We start from the raw sequence: 18,203 nt of genomic DNA, 5'->3' as shown, positions 1-18,203 counted from the left end.
CCCCCCAGCCACCACCACCACTGCCACACACACACTCACACACACTCTCTAACATTCACACGCATGGTCACAGGACATTTTGTAAATAAGGATGGTGATGACCGTGGCCACAGAAATAGTAATAATGTCCGTTATTAGAAGTAATAATCACAATTATGCAATACAGTCACAGTACAGCCTTTTATCAGACTCTGCATACAGGCTAGGGTGATGCCTTAATGAGGAAATGAGGACTTTTGGGATTTGTGCACGCCTGCCTGAGGACCTGTGCAGGGATGTACAAAAAAAAAAAGGAAAAACAAATACAGGTAGAAAACAAGTAAACAATGGCTCGTCTCAAAATGACCACCCTCCCTCCTAAGCTGGTTTTACCATTGGGCATTTTGTTGAACTGTCTTCTGCCAACACAGAGATGTGTCTGTAGAGGGTGCTGTTGTGTTAGTATTGTCATGCCATAAGGTTATGTTGTCTAAGTATGTGTATGTGCCCCTGTTCTCATAGCATACCTGCTGGAATCAAAGCAAGGAATGGTAGTTTGGTTTCTAAATGCTTTCTGCATAAAGGTGTCTCATCACAGCCATTAATAACCAACTGTAAGTCGCTTTGAACAAAAGCGTCTGCTAAATACAATAACCATTACTGAGGGTTCTAATGCTTTTTCTTGAGTACTGTGATACTGTTGGGACACAGTGATGCTTGATTGGTCTCATAGTCTTGAATTAATTATTTAAGATTTTTGCATGAGAAATTAAGTCCCATCAGATACATTGTGATATTGCGTTTGGATTCACAATTCTACCATGTACTGACAGTCATGGGTAAATTTAGGGTGGTGTTTGTCGAACTCTTGTGTATTGTGGAGGTCCTGGAATTTCGAGAAGTCTGGTGGCTTTGACGTGTTCAGCCTTGACAGAGCCATTGTCTTGTTTTCTGCCTTGGTTTGTAAAACATGGCTTTACGTGTCCCCTAGTGTCCATTTTCGTGGGTTTGGTCTGTCCTGATAGTTCTCAGATTCTGTAAACCCCTGGTTGTGGATGCACTGTTCCAAAAAACTAATTACCACGATCCGCAGCTCTAAGAAAAAACTGACGTAACATTTTGAGGCCCCACTTTCTAATCAGGGGTGTAGAGTAGAGTTCACATGAAGGTCAAATTTTAACATGAAGCTGGAAGGTATGGATGTAGGAGTGGGAAATAAGTTCTTAATTTTTTGCTACACACCTCTCACTTTCGAGATGTGATGAGGCTTCAGATTGGGAGGGCAGAGGTCTCTGTTGAAGATCCTTTGGGATGCGCTTATGTCGTTGTTGTTGTTATTATTATTAGAATTGTTATTATAATTGAGCAGAAGCAGGGTTGGTCAGGGTCTACTACTGCTTGCAAGTCCAGTTCTGTGCCTTTTCTTGTACCTGAGGTCTATCTACCCCAGGAGGACATTTTGTATCAATACGTTGTCTCTTTAATTTTCTGTGGGCAGCAATCAGTGGCAGGGAAGGACGTCTTCCATTGGCTGTGGGTGTTTTGACTGGCAGGTGGAACTGAGTGATGTTAGGTCAGATGGTGTACGCCAAAAAAAAAAAAAGCCCAGCTCTTGGTCCAGCTGGACCAATGTCAATGGCCGCTTCCCTCTCAAATGAGTGTGGTTTGCCGAAGATGCCTCCTGACTCATTCCACAGGAAGAGCTAGGGGTCATCACCTGCTTGTGGGAGGAATGGGTACATGAGTACTCCAGTGCCCTGCTGGCCCCAGAGCTGATGCTGACGTGTTGGCAGAAGCCGCTCTGAGTACAGGTGGAGGACGGCTGTAGCTTATCTCAGAAAGGACACACACACTCAGAGAAAAGGGGGAGGGCCTTGAAGACCCTATTTCGGAGGTTCCCACAGTACATGCAAAGCCATATTTGTAACTTTGAAGAGTTCTTTGAGTTGTAAGAAGTCTTGAAGGTTCTAGATAGTGCTTTTGAAAGTTGTTCATAGAAGATTGAGTTCTTCTATGAGGAGGAACCTTAAGGATTTCGGGTGTCTCTTTATTTTTTTTTTCTGTGAGTGTGTGAGTGGTAATGAGATGGCATACCTACTCTCAGATCTTTGCTTAAGAGTGACTTCTCCCTGGAGCTATTGAAAATGCTGCCCAGGAAAAGCTAAACTTTCTAAGACTTTAGCCTCAATGAGGAGATGCAGTCTAAAAACCATAGCATGTGTGAGAATGAATAAAAAAAAACTCAACACAAACACAAAAACGAAACACAAACAACACAAGAACATTTTTGAAGTTGGTTGTGTTTTTAGGGGAAAAGGAAAAAAAGAAAAATCTATTTTGTTTATTTTTTACTTTGTACAAGTACAATAACTGTGTAATTACCTCAACAAAGCCTATTTTACTGTTGAAAGCTCTATTGTTGTAAAATATAATTATTTTATTTAGTGTAAAATTTGACAGTTTTATAAAAAGGAAAGTAATAAGAAAAAAATGTTTGGTTGGTTGAACCGATGGTAATTTGTGGATTTCTGCTTCCCATATATAATTATTATTTTCTTTTTTTTCTGTCTTGTTTACTTAATGGGCATTTTTTATTTGTGTGCTAACATTGATGGAGGCTGTGGGCCTTGGTCCATCGGTCATATTAGATATGACTGTTGTAGCAAATATGCATCTTTTCCCCCACCTCGCTGCATGGGTTTCAGTATGGGGGAGATTTGCACTTGTATCACTTTACTCCTACATGGTTTCTCCCTATCTCTCGCTTTCATTTTGATCCTTTTTGTACCTTTTAATGTAGACAACATAGTTTAAAGGGATTTACTTTTTTGTTTGTCATTTACTCTTCATCATATACTCTCCACAGTTTGTTGGCTGGCTGGTTTTGTAAATAATGCTGATTAAATTAATTTAAAGATTTCACAACTTCCTACTTGTTTTGGTGTGCTGATTTGGAAAATGCTTAGGTAGCAGAATTGATTAAAAGAGAGTTCTGTTGGCCCCAGGTTTTTGTTTATAGGCTATAGATTTTTATATTTACAGTAGGACTTTTATCTCTGACCACTTTCAAACCCAGAGCTTTTGAAATGTTGATGACAAAATCCAATGGTGTTGTTTTCTTTGAAGCACCCAAATGTTGAAAAAAGCTTTCACGCTTGGGTAGGCTATATTATTCACCTATTCTGATTCTGAAGGAGAATATCTAAAGCCTGCCATGCAGGTTTAAATAAGTTATGAGAGGAAAATATTTGTATTTGGTGTGAAACACACACATACCTGTTTTTATGCTTTTTGTTTGTTTTATAATTTGTATTAATATTTAATTTATCATTGTTTTATTTATAAGCTAAGGTTACTAGCACAGGTGTCTAAAAAGAGATAAAAACACTTGCACTTTCTGTTTGCAGTTTTGTGTGGTATTTGAAAAAAAAAAAAAAAAAAAAACACATTGCATTTTCAGAAATAGCCCGCCCTCCAATCAGATGACGTTGGCAGAAGTGGCCCCCAGCTCATTTGAGTTTGAGACCCCTATGGATTTAGCTCATGCACAATTTGCACTCGATTCAGTAGGCAAAAAACAAGGCCTGTATTAGACGCCATAACGCATAATGCAATTACTGATTGACATTGTTATATTAACTTAACGACATTGTCCATGTCGGTTTTTTCCAGGAAGCAATTGCGCTTTCTTTACAGATGCCATCATGTTATTTCACTCAGACCTATTATTTTATGGGCTGTTAAATGAAACCTCAGCGCTGACAAATGCGCAGGATGGACGTGTAGGTTACGACATCCATAATTCTAGCCGTCTGGGAGGGGTGGTGCTGATGCTGGCTAGCTGGAATAGTTGCAGACCATTGCAGACCCATCGCGGGTGTTACAAAGGATGAAATGCATGTTGGGTAATCAGAGGTTATCTTCTCGGAGTGTGTTCGAGATTGTCTTCCTCGAATAAATAAACAGAAGCGCTATTTGTCAGCAGTAGTTAACGCAACGCTGTACAGGAAGCTGCGAGGCGGGGTGCTGCATGCGATTTGGCTGATAGGAGGGGGCTCAGCTATGGCATCCTGAAAACAAGAGTCATCAAAGAATTGACCCAAATCTGTCAGCACAGGAAGGAAAAACTAAACTGATACAATATTGTAGGGAAGGAAACGCGGGAGGAATGGATAAGCAATCGAGTGCTGGCTCGGAGAGCCCAGCGCAACCGCCAGTCCCCAGCAGAAAACCAACTCGGACTCTGGGAGGAAATACCGGATCGAGACAAGCGAGCGTGGAAACATTGGACAGGTGAATTTGCGAATATTTCTCTCGTTCAACTTTCTCTAGAAATATTTTTGTGAAATGTATATTTCTTGATTCCAGTGTGTAAGGCACCCATATGTCGCCGAGTAGAAAGGGCAACAGTTTCCGTTTTGGGGCATTCATAGAATTATGTCGATTACGTTGGATTTTCTTCGAGCTATAGCCTACTATATTGCATCATACTAGGCCTATAGAATAGTCCATTTAAGTTACCCGTCTATAGGCTATAGCCTACCATGCATTGTTGTGAAACCTAGCCTTATCTTGTTTTTGTTTGTTTTTTTCGGGGCGCGCGGGGGGGGGGGGGGGGTTCGTGGATAATCCCTTTCGATGTGACACAATTGCGTAAAATGAAACTTTACATTTCTTATTTTTTATCCTTTTTGACGGTGCATTGGGTAATTATTGTGTAATGACGTACGATATATATTTCACCGAGAGGTTCTAAAACGTGAGGCCTGTATTGTGGGCTAGTGAGAGTATCAAAACAACAACAACAACCCCTAAGCATGCTATCCCAACAGATGTCCTAATGCACTGGGACCTTGCCGCCTCTTGTAAAGAGTTGTTAAAACTGTTCGATGACTGTCAAGACTAGATTATTTAGTCTGTGGTATGTATTGTATACACTGTATTATGCTGTATTGTTTACATCAGGGTTTGTCTTGTCAACTTCCTGTTCTGTCTTCTCTCTCTTTTCGTAGCCCCACGGGCTCACACGTGGAATGGTGCAAACAGCTCATAGCCGCAACGCTGAACAGCCAGGTGTCTGCAGGCCTTCCACCCGAGGTTCCCTCACGAGATTTAAAGGCAAGACACAAGGTTCTATATTAACCCCCACGTCTTCCGTTTTGCTGATAGGGTGGAAACCCGGCTAGCCTTTATTATGTCAAATTACAAGCTTAAGTGTCTTGGAGTTATGGAGCGATTAAACCAGGTATCCTACTTCTATTAACGGTGGTGCCAAGACGACATATGGCCAGGACATTTAATCCTGTGTTGATTGAAGTTTCACACAATTTAAATCAAAACAGACCCTCTAATCCTGTCTAAATGGATTATGTATATACAGACAATTTGCTTAATTGCCTGTGGTGTCTGACTTCCAAGCTACTGACTTTATAGAGAGACTGCAGGCAGCAAGACGTCTACTTAATAACATGTTGCTGTAATGAATGCATCTTTTTAACAACAGGTTGGAAGAAGAAAAGATCTCAGGGTAAGGTTGCTGCAGCAGTGGTGTGTGTGCGCATGTAAGTGAGCGTGTGTGTGTTCTATGTGGGCAGGCAAATGTTAGTGTGCCACTGCTGCCTCTGCGAAGAAGAGAACTAGATGGCTACTAGTTTGTCCTAGAGAAGCCTAAATGTTTCGTTTCATCACGCCCAATGCTGCTGCTTTACTGTAGATGGCTTCGCGTATCATTGTTTGTCCACGTTTCCTGACTGTTTACAGCATTCCGCAGGAGACTTCCTGTGAATTCTTTAGTTTCAGAGTGGACAAGCCCAGCGTTGGCATACGCCTGTGTCTCAGCTAGACTTAGAACGTAGATCCTTTTGCTCCCCATAACATCTCCACACCCTATAATCTTTGCTTTGTTTTTGGAAAGGTGGTGTGTAGACTGTTCAGTGTGCAGTGTGTATGTCATGATTGTGTCTGTCTTAATCAAGCAGTCTGTGTGTCTGCATGTGAATGTATTAATTCCCTTGTCTGTCTGGTTTGTGTCTGCAACCTATAGGTATCCAGGAGGCCCAATCTAAGGGTAAGACTGAGATGTGGGTTAGGAAGACTATAAAGATGTTTTCGGTGACATTTGTCTCTTTTGGGATACTAAAGTGGGGAAAAACTAAAGCTCCTCTCTCCATTCTCCATTTGTGATCTTGATGGAGAAACTTTCTACTGCTGTGCTTTTCACTCCTCCTTATTTCATCCTCTGTGTTTGAGTGCCAGTCCAGACATGGCTAATGGTCATTGTGCAACTCGCCCTGTTGCTCTGCCCTTGGCCGAGTGTGTCTGCATTCTGACACATGTTTGTGTTGCAATGTGATGTACACTACGGCCCTTACAGTTGACAGGTTACTGCTTTGTAAGTGCAAAGAAAGTATACTCAGTAGAGAATGAGGGCATACTTGTGCACTTCTAGTTAGAATTTGAATGCACTTATAGTGCCCTGCCCAGAAAGCCTGGTTACACTGAATCAGTATATATCGTCATAGTATTTGTCAGTAGTCGATCTGACGAAGACAGGCAGTTTATCACTGAAGCAACATAACTTGGCTATCTGGGAGGCGTTCGAGTGCAGATATGCTTTATGGGAAAGCTCAGTCATTTTCCTACTTCTTGTCTCTATGTACAGGATCTGTTCTGTAACTGGACAGTTGACTGTCTGCAGTCAAATTGAGTACATTTCAAAACTGAGCCTTGATGAAACAGTCATTGACCATAATGGTTATCCTCAGTGCCGTCATACTGCCTTACCACTGTCTGTTGTAATTGCTTTTGTGCGGTAATCTTGCTGTCTACCTTCTGACACACACACACACACACACACACACACACACACACACACACACACACACACACACACACACACACACACACACACACACAGCAGACTTCCTCTGTCACGTTGTAGACCCTGCCCATCTCACTTCCTGTGTGTCTGTTTGTCTGTGGGGCTTGACCTTTAGAGCTCAGAAATATTTCTGCTATAATATTGCATTCTTTTAACCCCTCTCCCTCTTTCTTTCTCTCTCTCTCTCCTCCTCTAATCACACTTGAGTAGCAGCACTAACCCCATGCCTCTATATTTCTCTGTGTTCTCTTAATTCTTCTGTCTTTCCTCCTCTCCCTCTCTCTGCTCTCACTTTGGGTTCCATCCCATGCTGCTGTGCAGGACTCGTGTGAGGGAGGGCAGGGCTCTCAGTATGACAGCGACTCTGAGCTCAACTCCCACTCCATGGCAAGTCTCATGCTTAACTCTCTCTCTCTCTCTCTCTCTTCCTTGTTCTGTCTCTTCTCTTACCAGTAGCTTGAGTCTTTTCCTTTAGGGTCGCCGTCCTGCTGCATATCGCCCTGATATGACTGAACTCACTAGTGCTCTTAACTAGCTGAACACGCCTCAGTGAGCTAATCAATGACTAATAATTACAATGTTAAAACAGATACACATGGTGATGAATAGCAACACTGTTATTACCAATATATGAGTAGAATTAGCACTCACTAATAATAATATTGTTGGAAGAGGAGCCGAAACCAACGATTTTTTTTTTACTGTTTTTAGGTTTAATGAGGTGTAACAGTAAATATTGAATGTCAAATAACTAATTCTATTCAATACTGTTGTTTTACAGCATTAGTCTCAGTAGTTAATAACCACACCTTTTCACCGGGAGTGTAAAGGTAGCCAGTTGTACCAATAGCTGCCGTAGCCTATGTATATTATAGGAGAAGTTCGGTGTGATATTGACCTAAAGTGTATTGAAACATGATACCGAGTGTGAACTTTTGTCTCATAGCTCATCTCGGCTTGTCCCCTGCACTCCGAAATCTGGCGCTAGTTAGCCGGTGCTACCAACAGGTTTTCAATGGGGGTGCCTCGGGCATCGGGCTAGCCATGCAAATAAATCACTGTTTTACACCATTTACGAGGCTCAAAGTAGCTCTACACTTCATTGGTAGACTTCCGAGGGCCCTGACATTTAAAACGAGACATTGAGAGCTTTGATAAAGAACTGGTAGTTTATTTACAAGACGATTTATACAGACAGTACCTTCAGGAAGTTTACCGTTTGCCGCCATCTTGAATTTAGTCACGATAAGTCGAGCGACAAGTACGAATGAACAGGTATGATAAGGGATCAGATTCCAAAAATAATTCTGTCGAAATGCATGGATTCCAGTTGCTTCCAGTAGCAGCAACTGGAATCCATGCATTTCCATGGAATTATATATCCTATCCACCCCCATTGAAAACCTGTTGGTAGCATCAGCTAACTAGCGCCAGATTTTGGACTGCAGGGGACAAGCCGAGATGAGCTATGAGACAAAAGTTCACACTCGGTATCATGTTTCAACACACTTTAGGTCAATATCACACCGAACTTCTCCTTTAAGTAAACCTCCCTCCCAACTCCTCAAGAGATGTGCTAGTAAGAGATGCTAGCAGCACCCATGGGTTTTAGCCCATTTTTTAATATACAGTCAATGGTTTTAGCTCCATTGCTTGCAAACTCACCTCCCAATCTGAGGTGTTGCAGGTTGGACCCTGTGCAGGTGCAGGGTTGAACTGCGTGGTCGGTCAAACACAACGCAGTTACTGGTGCAGGAATAGAGTCTGGGGTGTGTGGGGTGCAGAGGCATGATTTAGACTCCCTGCTTGTTGCTGTCTGCACCTTTGTGTCTCTCTGCTGCACTCCACCACTCCTTTGAACTGCTGTTACCATCCAGGTGTCCTATTGCTATGCCCACTCTTCTGACCAGTGTCCAGTGTTGATTTAAGAATGAATAGTAATTTCATTATTTAGGTGTTTGGACACCAACCCGTCGTTCAGATGGACGAGGTCCCACTGGTCCCTGGAGAGACCATCAGAGCCACAGGTCAGTGTTCACCTGACAACTTAAAAGTTATAATTCAGGTGTTTAAAGGACACTTGGGTCCAAAGGGACTTTTGATTTAAAAAAAGAAAAACAGTAAAAACAATGAGGAAATTAATTAAGTTAAAACGTTTGGTTCCTAAGTACTTGTTCTCACAACTGATGCACATGTTGTAATTTTCAAAAGTGAATGGTAGATTAAAAAAAAACATCCTCAACAATTCACAGTGACTCTGTAGAGCACTTTATTCAGTACACTTGAAAGAGCACACTGAAAGAACATAAGACTATTGACTGCCTGCCATAGCTGCATGTATGAAATAAAGAGCCTCTTGTCTGTCCTTCTTTTCAGCGAAGGATGTGATGTACATCTGCCCCTTCAGTGGAGCACTGAATGGCACGCTGACCGTCACAGACTACAAGCTGTACTTTGTCAGTCTGGAGCGGGTAAGGCCGTGTTGTGTGATGACCATGCAGAGTGACTGCTGGACAAATAGAGTGGAATCAGAGGGTTGAAGCGGAGCAATCAAGGAGTAAATCAAGCATCTGTGGTAGAACGTTGCTAGAATGTAGGCAACTGAAGGATCCATTTGATGGTTGAAGTAATAATGACTTCAAGGGACTGTTTTAGATGTCAGATGTAAACTGTAGATCTGTGCAGTATAATTCTACAGTGACTTGCAAAGAGAAACCTCATGGCATGGTTGTTTTTCAGTTACATTGGCTGTAGCAGAATGATGCTTTTTGAGGCTAGGTTCAGGCAAAAAAAAGTACATCTTACCTACCTCACCATAACTGTCTATGTACAGTACTTTCCACAACTTCTATCAGGCTACTTTAAACCTTTACAGACGGGCTACAGCACTCTGTGTGCGGGAAGCACTCTGTGTGCGGAGCGTAAAAATAGTTTACAAGACTGGTCTATTATTTTTTTCTTTTTTTTTAATGTGTGCTGCGCTCTCACATCTGGTGTAGCCAGTTCCAGTGATTATAATGGAAGCTAATTGTTGCAGCAGATGCTCTGCGAACTGAATGCTTGACCTGCGTGCCAGCTACAAAAGCTCCCTTGATGACAACGTGCAGCAGAATATCTGTTTTCTGTTCACAACACAGTTCCCCCTCCCCATTTTGTCATGTTGACAAGAGTATAGTCATTTTCTCTTCCTGTTGCTAAATTCACAAGTGTGTTTTTCTTGTCTGGAAAGAGTGTATATAGCTGGCTGTAAATGAGTATGTGACAAGCTGTGTTTGCTCTGGTTTCTGTCACACTTCTGTTACATTTCCAAAGAGAGGAACTTTTTATTGGGCTCCAGTGTCATGTAGCAGCACTGTTCATTTTCTTCTTGTGTGTAAATGTAGGGAAATAGATATCTCACTTTAATTGGGAAATGTGATAGAATGTAAACTGTGTGTGTGTGTGTGTGTGTGTGTGTGTGTGTGTGTGTCTGTCTACTCCAGGAGCCATACTTCCTGATGGATGTGAACCTAGGGGCCATCAGCCGTCTGGAGACCATCAGTGTGCAAAGCAATGGAGAGAACACATGCGGCATGGAAATTGTCTGCAAGGTGTGTGTGTGTGTGTGTGCATGGAGGTGCGTGCATGTCTGTAAGAGTATATTGGAGAGAGACATGAGGAAAATGAGAGAGAGCAAGCCACATGTCTCAACTCTTCCTCGTAGTCGTACCCCAGTGTTTCCCATTGACTTATTTGTGGCGGCCCACCACAATATCAACCACAATATCAACACTGACCACCACACAATGATTTTCCAGGTTGTACTAAATTATGCTTAAATCTGGTTCATCATAACCATGCTACGCTAATTTGTTAAAAACTGTTGAATTTAAGTTAATTCTGCAAAGCTCAAATAGAATTCAGTTCTGTGGGAAACACTGCATACCCACTGCATTTCCTATCCCATCTCACACTGAATAATCAGTGGTTTTAATCCGCACGTCTCCCACTGAATCATCAGTGGTTTTAATCCGCACGTGTCCGCACGTCTCCTACTGAATCATCAGTGGTTTTAATCCACACGTCTCCTACTGAATCATCAGTGGTTTTAATCCGCACGTCTCCTACTGAATCATCAGTGGTTTTAATCCACACGTCTCCTACTGAATCATCAGTGGTTTTAATCCGCACGTCTCCCACTGAATCATCAGTGGTTTTAATCCACACGTCTCCCACTGAATCATCAGTGGTTTTAATCCGCATGTGTCCGTACGTCTCCCACTGAATCATCAGTGGTTTTAATCCGCACGTCTCCCACTGAATCATCAGTGGTTTTAATCCGCATGTGTCCGCACGTCTCCCACTGAATCATCAGTGGTTTTAATCCGCACGTCTCCTACTGAATCATCAGTGGTTTTAATCCGCACGTGTCCTACTGAATCATCAGTGGTTTTAATCCGCACGTCTCCTACTGAATCATCAGTGGTTTTAATCCGCACATCTCCTGTCTCAGGACATGCGCAGCCCCAGGTTTGCCTTCAAGAAGGAGGAGCAGAGTAATGTGGATGTCATGGAGATGCTGACTAAGCATGCGTTCCCCCTCTCGCATGATCTGGTGAGTCCTGTCGTCTCTCTTGGGATACATCTAATTTGATTGGTCGAAAGAGCTTTTACTCAACTTGCGCTTTCATCTCTCCTCTAGTCCCTTTTCGCCTTTCAGTTTAAGGAGGAGTATCCGATGGATGGGTGGAAGGTGTATGACCCCGTGGCAGAATACAAGAGACAGGTATCAGTGTGGGATTTACTCTGGAGGGTATTACCTGATGCCACTGTTGTTCTTAATAAATCTTTCCAGTCATTATGACCGAAAACACCAATGGACTGACTCAATGGGTTTATATTTGTTTTGTTTATGTTATTTAGCAAATGCTTCTATCCAAAGTTACATACAACATTAGAATATAACAACATTAACAGTAAGCTCCATTACAAACATTAGAAGTATCAATTTATGGTAAAAACAACCAATTAAAAATGCTGTCTTCATAGGCATGGGGAAGACTCAAAATGTCCACAAAATGTAATAATGTGCAACACTTTTGGGAAAAGGTTTTTGCTGAAATGAATGAATGGAAATTAATGAGTGAGTTCTCCTCAGGGTCTCCCCAATGAGAGCTGGACCATCAGCAAGCTGAACAGCAACTATGAGGTGTGTGACACCTACCCTGCTCTGCTCGTCATCCCCAACAACATCGACGAGGACGACATCAGGAGAGTGGCCTCCTTTAGAGCCAAGCACCGCATACCGGTCAGTGTGTGTGTGTGTGTGTGTGTGTGTGTGTGTTTGTGTGTGTGTGTGAGAGAGAGAGAACGAGAGAACGAGAGAAAGTGAGTGTTATCGTGTGTGTGTCTATTGTGTGTTTTTGTGTATAGACTACTTGTGTACTCCATGCACATATAAGTAAATATGTTTTCTGACGTGTGTGTGTGCTAGGTATGTGTTCATTCAGTAGTTTTTTGTTTTTAATTGCCATGAAACATCTGTAATTTTGGCCTCTCTTCCTCCCCGTCCCATCCCTCTCCCACCCCCACCTGCCTCTGCTCTCTCACAGGTCCTCTCCTGGATCCACCCGGAGACCCAGGCCACCATAGTGCGCTGCAGCCAGCCGCTGGTCGGCCCCTCTGACCACCGCTGCAAGGAGGACGAGCGCTACCTGCAGACCATCATGGACGCCAACGCCCAGTCGCACAAGCTCACCATCTTCGATGCCCGTCAGAGTAGCGTGGCCGACACCAACAAGGTGCCCAGTGTTCATGGGTTCTCATTTTCACTGATGCCTGTGGACCAATACTTCAGTCGCATACAATATGGACCTCACATTGTACCTGTGTTTGATATGCTCACACTGTACGTTCGTCTGCTCACACTGCAAAAGACATTAGATAAAAAATTCTGACATGCTAGAAATCCAGGCAGATTGGACCAGAGCAAGAACGGTCATTGTGCTGTCACGATAAATCAGTCCGGAATTGGGCCGGAATTTTTTGGATCCGATTGATTCGGGATAAAATCACTTAAAAATCGCAGGCTGAATCTACTGTTTTTTTACAACCCTTTAATAATGTCTCTCTTTCTGTCTCCCTCTCTCTCTCCCCTCCCTCCCATAGGCTAAGGACGGAGGTTATGAGAGTGAGAACTTCTATCCCAACGTGGAGTTGAACTTTCTGGACATCCCCAACATTCACGTCATGCGCGAGTCCCTCAGGAAGCTGAAGGAGGTGGTCTATCCCACCATCGATGACCAGCACTGGCTCTCCACTATCGACGGCACTCACTGGCTGGAGTACATCAGGGTGAGACACACACACACACACACACACACACACACAGCAATACATACACACAACATTTGTCACTAGTCCTTTGTTGTTGTTAATTTGATGTTAGGTGATAATAGTCCGATTCTCTTTATTTCTCCCTTTTTCTCTTGTTCTCTTGTTCTGATTGATGTTCCTCAATTTGAACTCTCACTTTGGACGAAAGTATCTGACTGCCAAGTCAATAAACGTGTAAGTGAAGCAGTGGAGACGAGAATAAAAATGTGTGATCCGTACGTGTCTTTGTCTCGCAGCTCCTGCTGGCAGGTGCGGTGCGTATTGCGGATAAGCTGGAGTCGGGGAAGTCGTCGGTGGTGGTGCACTGCAGCGACGGCTGGGACCGCACGGCCCAGCTCACCTCCCTGGCCATGCTGATGCTGGACAGCCACTACCGCACCCTCAGGGGCTTCCAGGTGCTGCTGGAGAAGGAGTGGATCGGCTTCGGACACAAGTTTGCCTCGGTCAGTGTGTGTGTATGTGTGGGTGTGTGGGTGTGTGTGTGCTTGCGTAACAGTATTCTTAAAGAGGTCTTTTGCATAGCCTGGGAACTAGGTAACCTGACTCTCGCCAGATGAATTTCGTTCCACCTAGCTCCACTCATTCATCTGGGATCGATCCATTGGAGTGGTGCTTCAGAAGGCTGGGCCATTTTAAAAAATCCTTGCATAAGATTGGATAAGCCAGTTGTCCGTCATCTATTGACGTGCTACTTCAACCACTCACATCGAAGCCAACCCGTGATGCTAAGAACAGTCTCACAGTCGCTTCTACGCTACGTCACATCTATGAAACTCCTGCCCTGCGTCCTGATTGGCTCTACCATACAATCTCGTGCTGAAATCACTCTCAATGGAACCGATCCCAGATGGATGTGAGTGGAGCTAGGCAGAACAAAATTCATCTGGCAAGAGTCAGGTTAGAGACTAGGGGTGTCTGGTGTAAAAGCAAAAGCCTTGGCATCTCAGTGTGAGACCTGCCAATTGTAATTTGCCAAATTTGGAAAAATGGTTTCTATTTTAAATATATGTTTTGGAAGAAATGTATGTGTGTGTGTGTGAGATGTGTGTGTGTAGATATCCGTGCTTATCTGAGTGTTTCTCTGTTTTCCTTGTAGCGTGTGGGTCATGGAGATGAGAACCATGCTAATTCGGAGCGCTCCCCTCTCTTCGTGCAGTTCATTGACTGTGTGTGGCAGATCATGAGACAGGTGTGTACAGCTTGTTTGACCCACTCGGTCCGTACTGAAAGGGACTTTTCATACTTCCACATTCCAAGCACCGACATTATAACTCCACTTTGTGCACACTCTGAACGCACATTCCGAGCATTTTCCAAAAACATTTGCAATATAGCCAGTGTTGTCAACTTTAAAGAACACACCAACATTTTTTTTGTGATTGAAAATGTTATTGGTTTTAAACATCAGTACAAGTTAAGAACACACATTTTAACTAAATAACCTTATGTTTGCCGTCTACCCCAGAGTTAAGTAAGAAGGTGCATATCTTATCCCTTATCTCCGCTGTGTGTGCAGTAACCCAGTCTGAAACTGTTAGCCTAGCATAATTCACTAGAAATGGGTTATTTCAGCTAGCCTATAGGTAGCCTATAGCTAAAAGGGATCAAGATGAAAATCATCTGTCATATTAATGCACTTCTTATTATGTCAATAGATCATAATTATTGGAGGTAGAGTTATTAAGAGTCTCCAGTGGCTTGTTGCCTCCTCTGTTTAGAGTTCCTCAAACTCATCCTGAAATAGCTTCACAATCAAGTTCTGCTTTTACCTCTTGAAAATGATTTAATGTGGGCTATGACATTTACTGTAATGGAAGGACTTTTTCAGTCAAAATGTTTGTTTCTGCCATTGGTCACAAATGTTTGTCTGCTCACTGTGTAGTTCCCTGCTGCCTTCGAGTTCAATGAGCTCTTCCTCATCACCATCCTGGACCACCTCTACAGTTGCCTATTTGGTACATTCTTCTGCAACAGCGAGAAGGAGAGAGTTGAGCAGGTTTGGACCACTACAGTAAATGGGGAGATTTTAACCTGGAACACCAAATTACATTTATATTATCAATACATTACTGTACTTAAATATCCCATTTATCTGCCTTTTCCTCTTTTCACTCTTTATGATCTTCTACTTTTTTCCATTGCTCATCCCCCTCTATCTATCTGTCTGTCTGTTTGTCTGTCTATTCATCCATCCCTCCATTCATCCCTCTCTCAGGAGGTGCAGAGTAAGACGGTGTCTCTGTGGTCCTACATCAACAGCCAGGCGGAAGACTTCACCAACCCCTTCTACGTGGACTACCAGCACCACGTGCTCTACCCACTGGCCAGCCTCCGGCACCTGGAGCTATGGGTCAGCTACTATGTTCGCTGGAACCCCCGCATGAGGCCACAGGTGTGTGTGTGTGTGTGTGTGTGTGTGTGTGTGTACCACACACTTTTATGGGGATGTTATGGTATAATTACTTTGCTGCCTGTTGTAGAAGAACAAAACTTATAGTACAGCACATACAGAGAATATCAAAACATGAAAAGAATAGAATAGAATGGAATGCACTGAGATTAAGTGCTTTTTCTCTTTTTTCTGTGTGTGTGTGTGTGTGTGTGTGTGTGTAGATGCCGGTGCACGAGAACCTGAAGGAGCTGCTGTTCCTGCGTGCGGAGCTGCAGAGGAAGGCAGAGGAGCTGCAGAGGGAGGTGCTGTCCTCCCACTCGCTCTCCTCCTCCTCAGAGCACAACTCCTCGCCCTCGCACGGGGGCCCCTCACCCCTGCACACCACCGCCTGAGAGACAGCCCAGCACACACACACCACACACACACACACATACACACACACACACACAACGCACACAAGCTCATCTAACAGATACAGATTTAAAGTGTTACAAATGTATGCACACACACACACACACATATGCACTTACCCACACACATACTGGCAAACACAATGTGCACAATCACTCCCTCTTTTGTCACTCTCTCACACAAAACATATGAAATATGCACTCAGAGAGATGGGGGGCGGGGAGTATAGACTTACTGAGCAAACAGGACAGTGCCTACCATTAGACACTTTTGCCATCTCAGTTTGAAATGTGAATCAATAGACTCTGTTACTATAAGCTGGTTTTTGGTGTTACATTTTAGATTTTCACATGAATTGAAGAAAGTGCAGTCATGTATGTTAGCTTATAATGTATCGATAATATACTTGGGTTTGATAGTTTATATGTAAATATTGAACCAGTCAAATTAATATATTTGTACATCAGCCATAGTAAACAATCTATTGATGAGTTTTAGTGGCACCAGAAGCTAATTTTTACTCTACTGTTGGCCAGTATCTTCAGAGTCAGTGTAGTCAGTCTTGTCTTGTGTCCCCATGCACTTGTGAGTTGTTCCAGGACACGTGTCCCTTCTTTTGTGTTTCTGTCACCTGCCTAAAACATAGACAGTGTTTTGATACTTTGTCAGTATTTTATTGCACCTTATAGGGTCATTTTGTTTCAATCTTAATGCATAGTAAGCCAATGTGAAAATGCCAAATCCCTTTTGTATAATGTAAGCCCTTTCATTTTTGATTACTTCTCAAAGGAAATATGTTAAAATGTTGTTTTCTTTAAGCTTCTTTGGATTTCATTTAGTATTTTATTACTTTGATATATTTTTACTACTGGCTGATTGTGACTTTGAGTCATTTCAGACACTTCATCTCCAGCTTACCATATCACTGAGACTGCTGAGCATAACTTAAACAAACTAACTGAGGGAAGATTCCACAGTACTTTCTGAATAGACCCAAGTGTACCACAATGAAGATGAATGAGTAAGAATCTGTGTGACGTTTAAAGCCCCCCAATGCAGTTTTGGCCATTTCTTCGCTGTTTTCTCGCAGGTTTCCATGACGAATGTCTGAGAAACTCCATTGCTACCTTGTTCTAGCCGGTGCCTGGTGTGTAATGTGTGTAGTGCAGTAAAGCAATTTGTTACATTGCGAGACCGCAAGACTTTCTGTCTCTGAGGCCGCCGGCCCAAAGTTGCAAGGCTGGTTTTCCAGCTCACAAACGCTAGGGGGAAGCGAGACGGCCACCATTCACCCTAGAAAAAGACAACCATTCCAATGACTCCGAAGTTAAGGTATATTAAGCTAAAAAACCCCTGCATAGTTCCCCTTAAAGGTGTAACAGTTCTGAGTCTCAGTGGTTAAATTGACCATGTATGCTTCCCATTCACGCACTAGCATGGGTTCTTATAAATGAGACACAAAGAGGGCTTTTACGTTGCCTTCAGAGACTGAAATTGTGACCCACTTTTCCGATCACATGTACACAGAATTTCACAGACTTTTTATTTTTAGCCATGATCATCATGTTTCCTTTTCTTGTGAGCTTTTATAGATGACCCATTGTCTGAACATGTATTTTATGGTATTGCTTTGCATTCCTTGTGTCGTCTTTGATTTAGTGTCATTATGATGGCATAGATTTCTGTTTGGCGTTTATCAACAAGAGACAAAGAAACTTCTGACATTCCAGCAGAAAAAAAGTTAATAAAAACACATGACGAAGGATGACTCCCAGTCAATGTATTTAGTGTTGCAATTAATAACTCCTGTAATGTACTGTCAGGCTGGCCTCTGGACATTGATAAAACCTTAGCAATTAATTTCTGTTCCTCAAAATTACACATTTGTTGATGCTAATTGGTGCTAATAGTCTCACAATTAGTGAAATGGAGATTGCCTGAGTACAGTGAATGTGTATAGTATAGTGATATAAAGACGCCTGTGTTTGGAAGGTCCAGTTACTGATCAATCAGTATTCCTGGCTATAATTCCACGATGAAGAGAACTCTCCAAACAACTCAAAGAAAAGGTTATTGACAAGCATAAGTGAGGGGATGGATACAAAAAAATGTTCAAGTCACTGAACATCCCCTAGAGTTCAGTGAAATCCATCATTAACAATAAGG

At 42.8% G+C, this 18,203-nt stretch overlaps 1 protein-coding gene across 9 annotated transcripts; it reads left to right on the top strand.

The window, feature by feature from the left end:
* Positions 1-3,777: 3,777 nt before the first annotated feature.
* On the top strand, positions 3,778-17,800 carry mtmr1a (myotubularin related protein 1a). 9 transcript variants are annotated; one of them, XR_007192619.1, is made up of 19 exons: positions 3,778-4,272; positions 4,992-5,097; positions 5,483-5,506; positions 6,023-6,046; positions 7,181-7,246; positions 8,814-8,886; positions 9,236-9,330; positions 10,342-10,449; positions 11,352-11,453; positions 11,541-11,624; positions 11,997-12,146; positions 12,451-12,639; positions 13,007-13,192; positions 13,471-13,677; positions 14,331-14,423; positions 15,117-15,230; positions 15,450-15,626; positions 15,848-16,075; positions 16,128-16,145. XR_007192619.1 is itself a non-coding variant. In XM_048236116.1 (18 exons), exons 1-18 carry the CDS (start codon positions 4,148-4,150, stop codon positions 16,016-16,018), a joined length of 2,094 nt encoding a protein of 697 aa, XP_048092073.1. In that variant the 5' UTR covers positions 3,778-4,147; the 3' UTR covers positions 16,019-17,800. The 9 variants fall into 9 exon arrangements, 8 of the variants coding, with proteins under 8 accessions (XP_048092073.1, XP_048092074.1, XP_048092075.1 ...); XM_048236116.1 differs by having other exon boundaries at positions 15,848-17,800; XM_048236117.1 differs by lacking the exon at positions 5,483-5,506 and having other exon boundaries at positions 15,848-17,800.
* The last annotated feature ends 403 nt before the right edge of the window (positions 17,801-18,203 follow it).

This window comes from Alosa alosa, chromosome 24, assembly GCF_017589495.1.
Source record: "Alosa alosa isolate M-15738 ecotype Scorff River chromosome 24, AALO_Geno_1.1, whole genome shotgun sequence".
Classification (NCBI taxonomy): Eukaryota; Metazoa; Chordata; class Actinopteri; order Clupeiformes; family Clupeidae; genus Alosa; species Alosa alosa.
The sequence above is the reverse complement of the archived record's forward strand: the minus strand, read 5'-3'. Positions and strand labels throughout refer to the sequence as shown.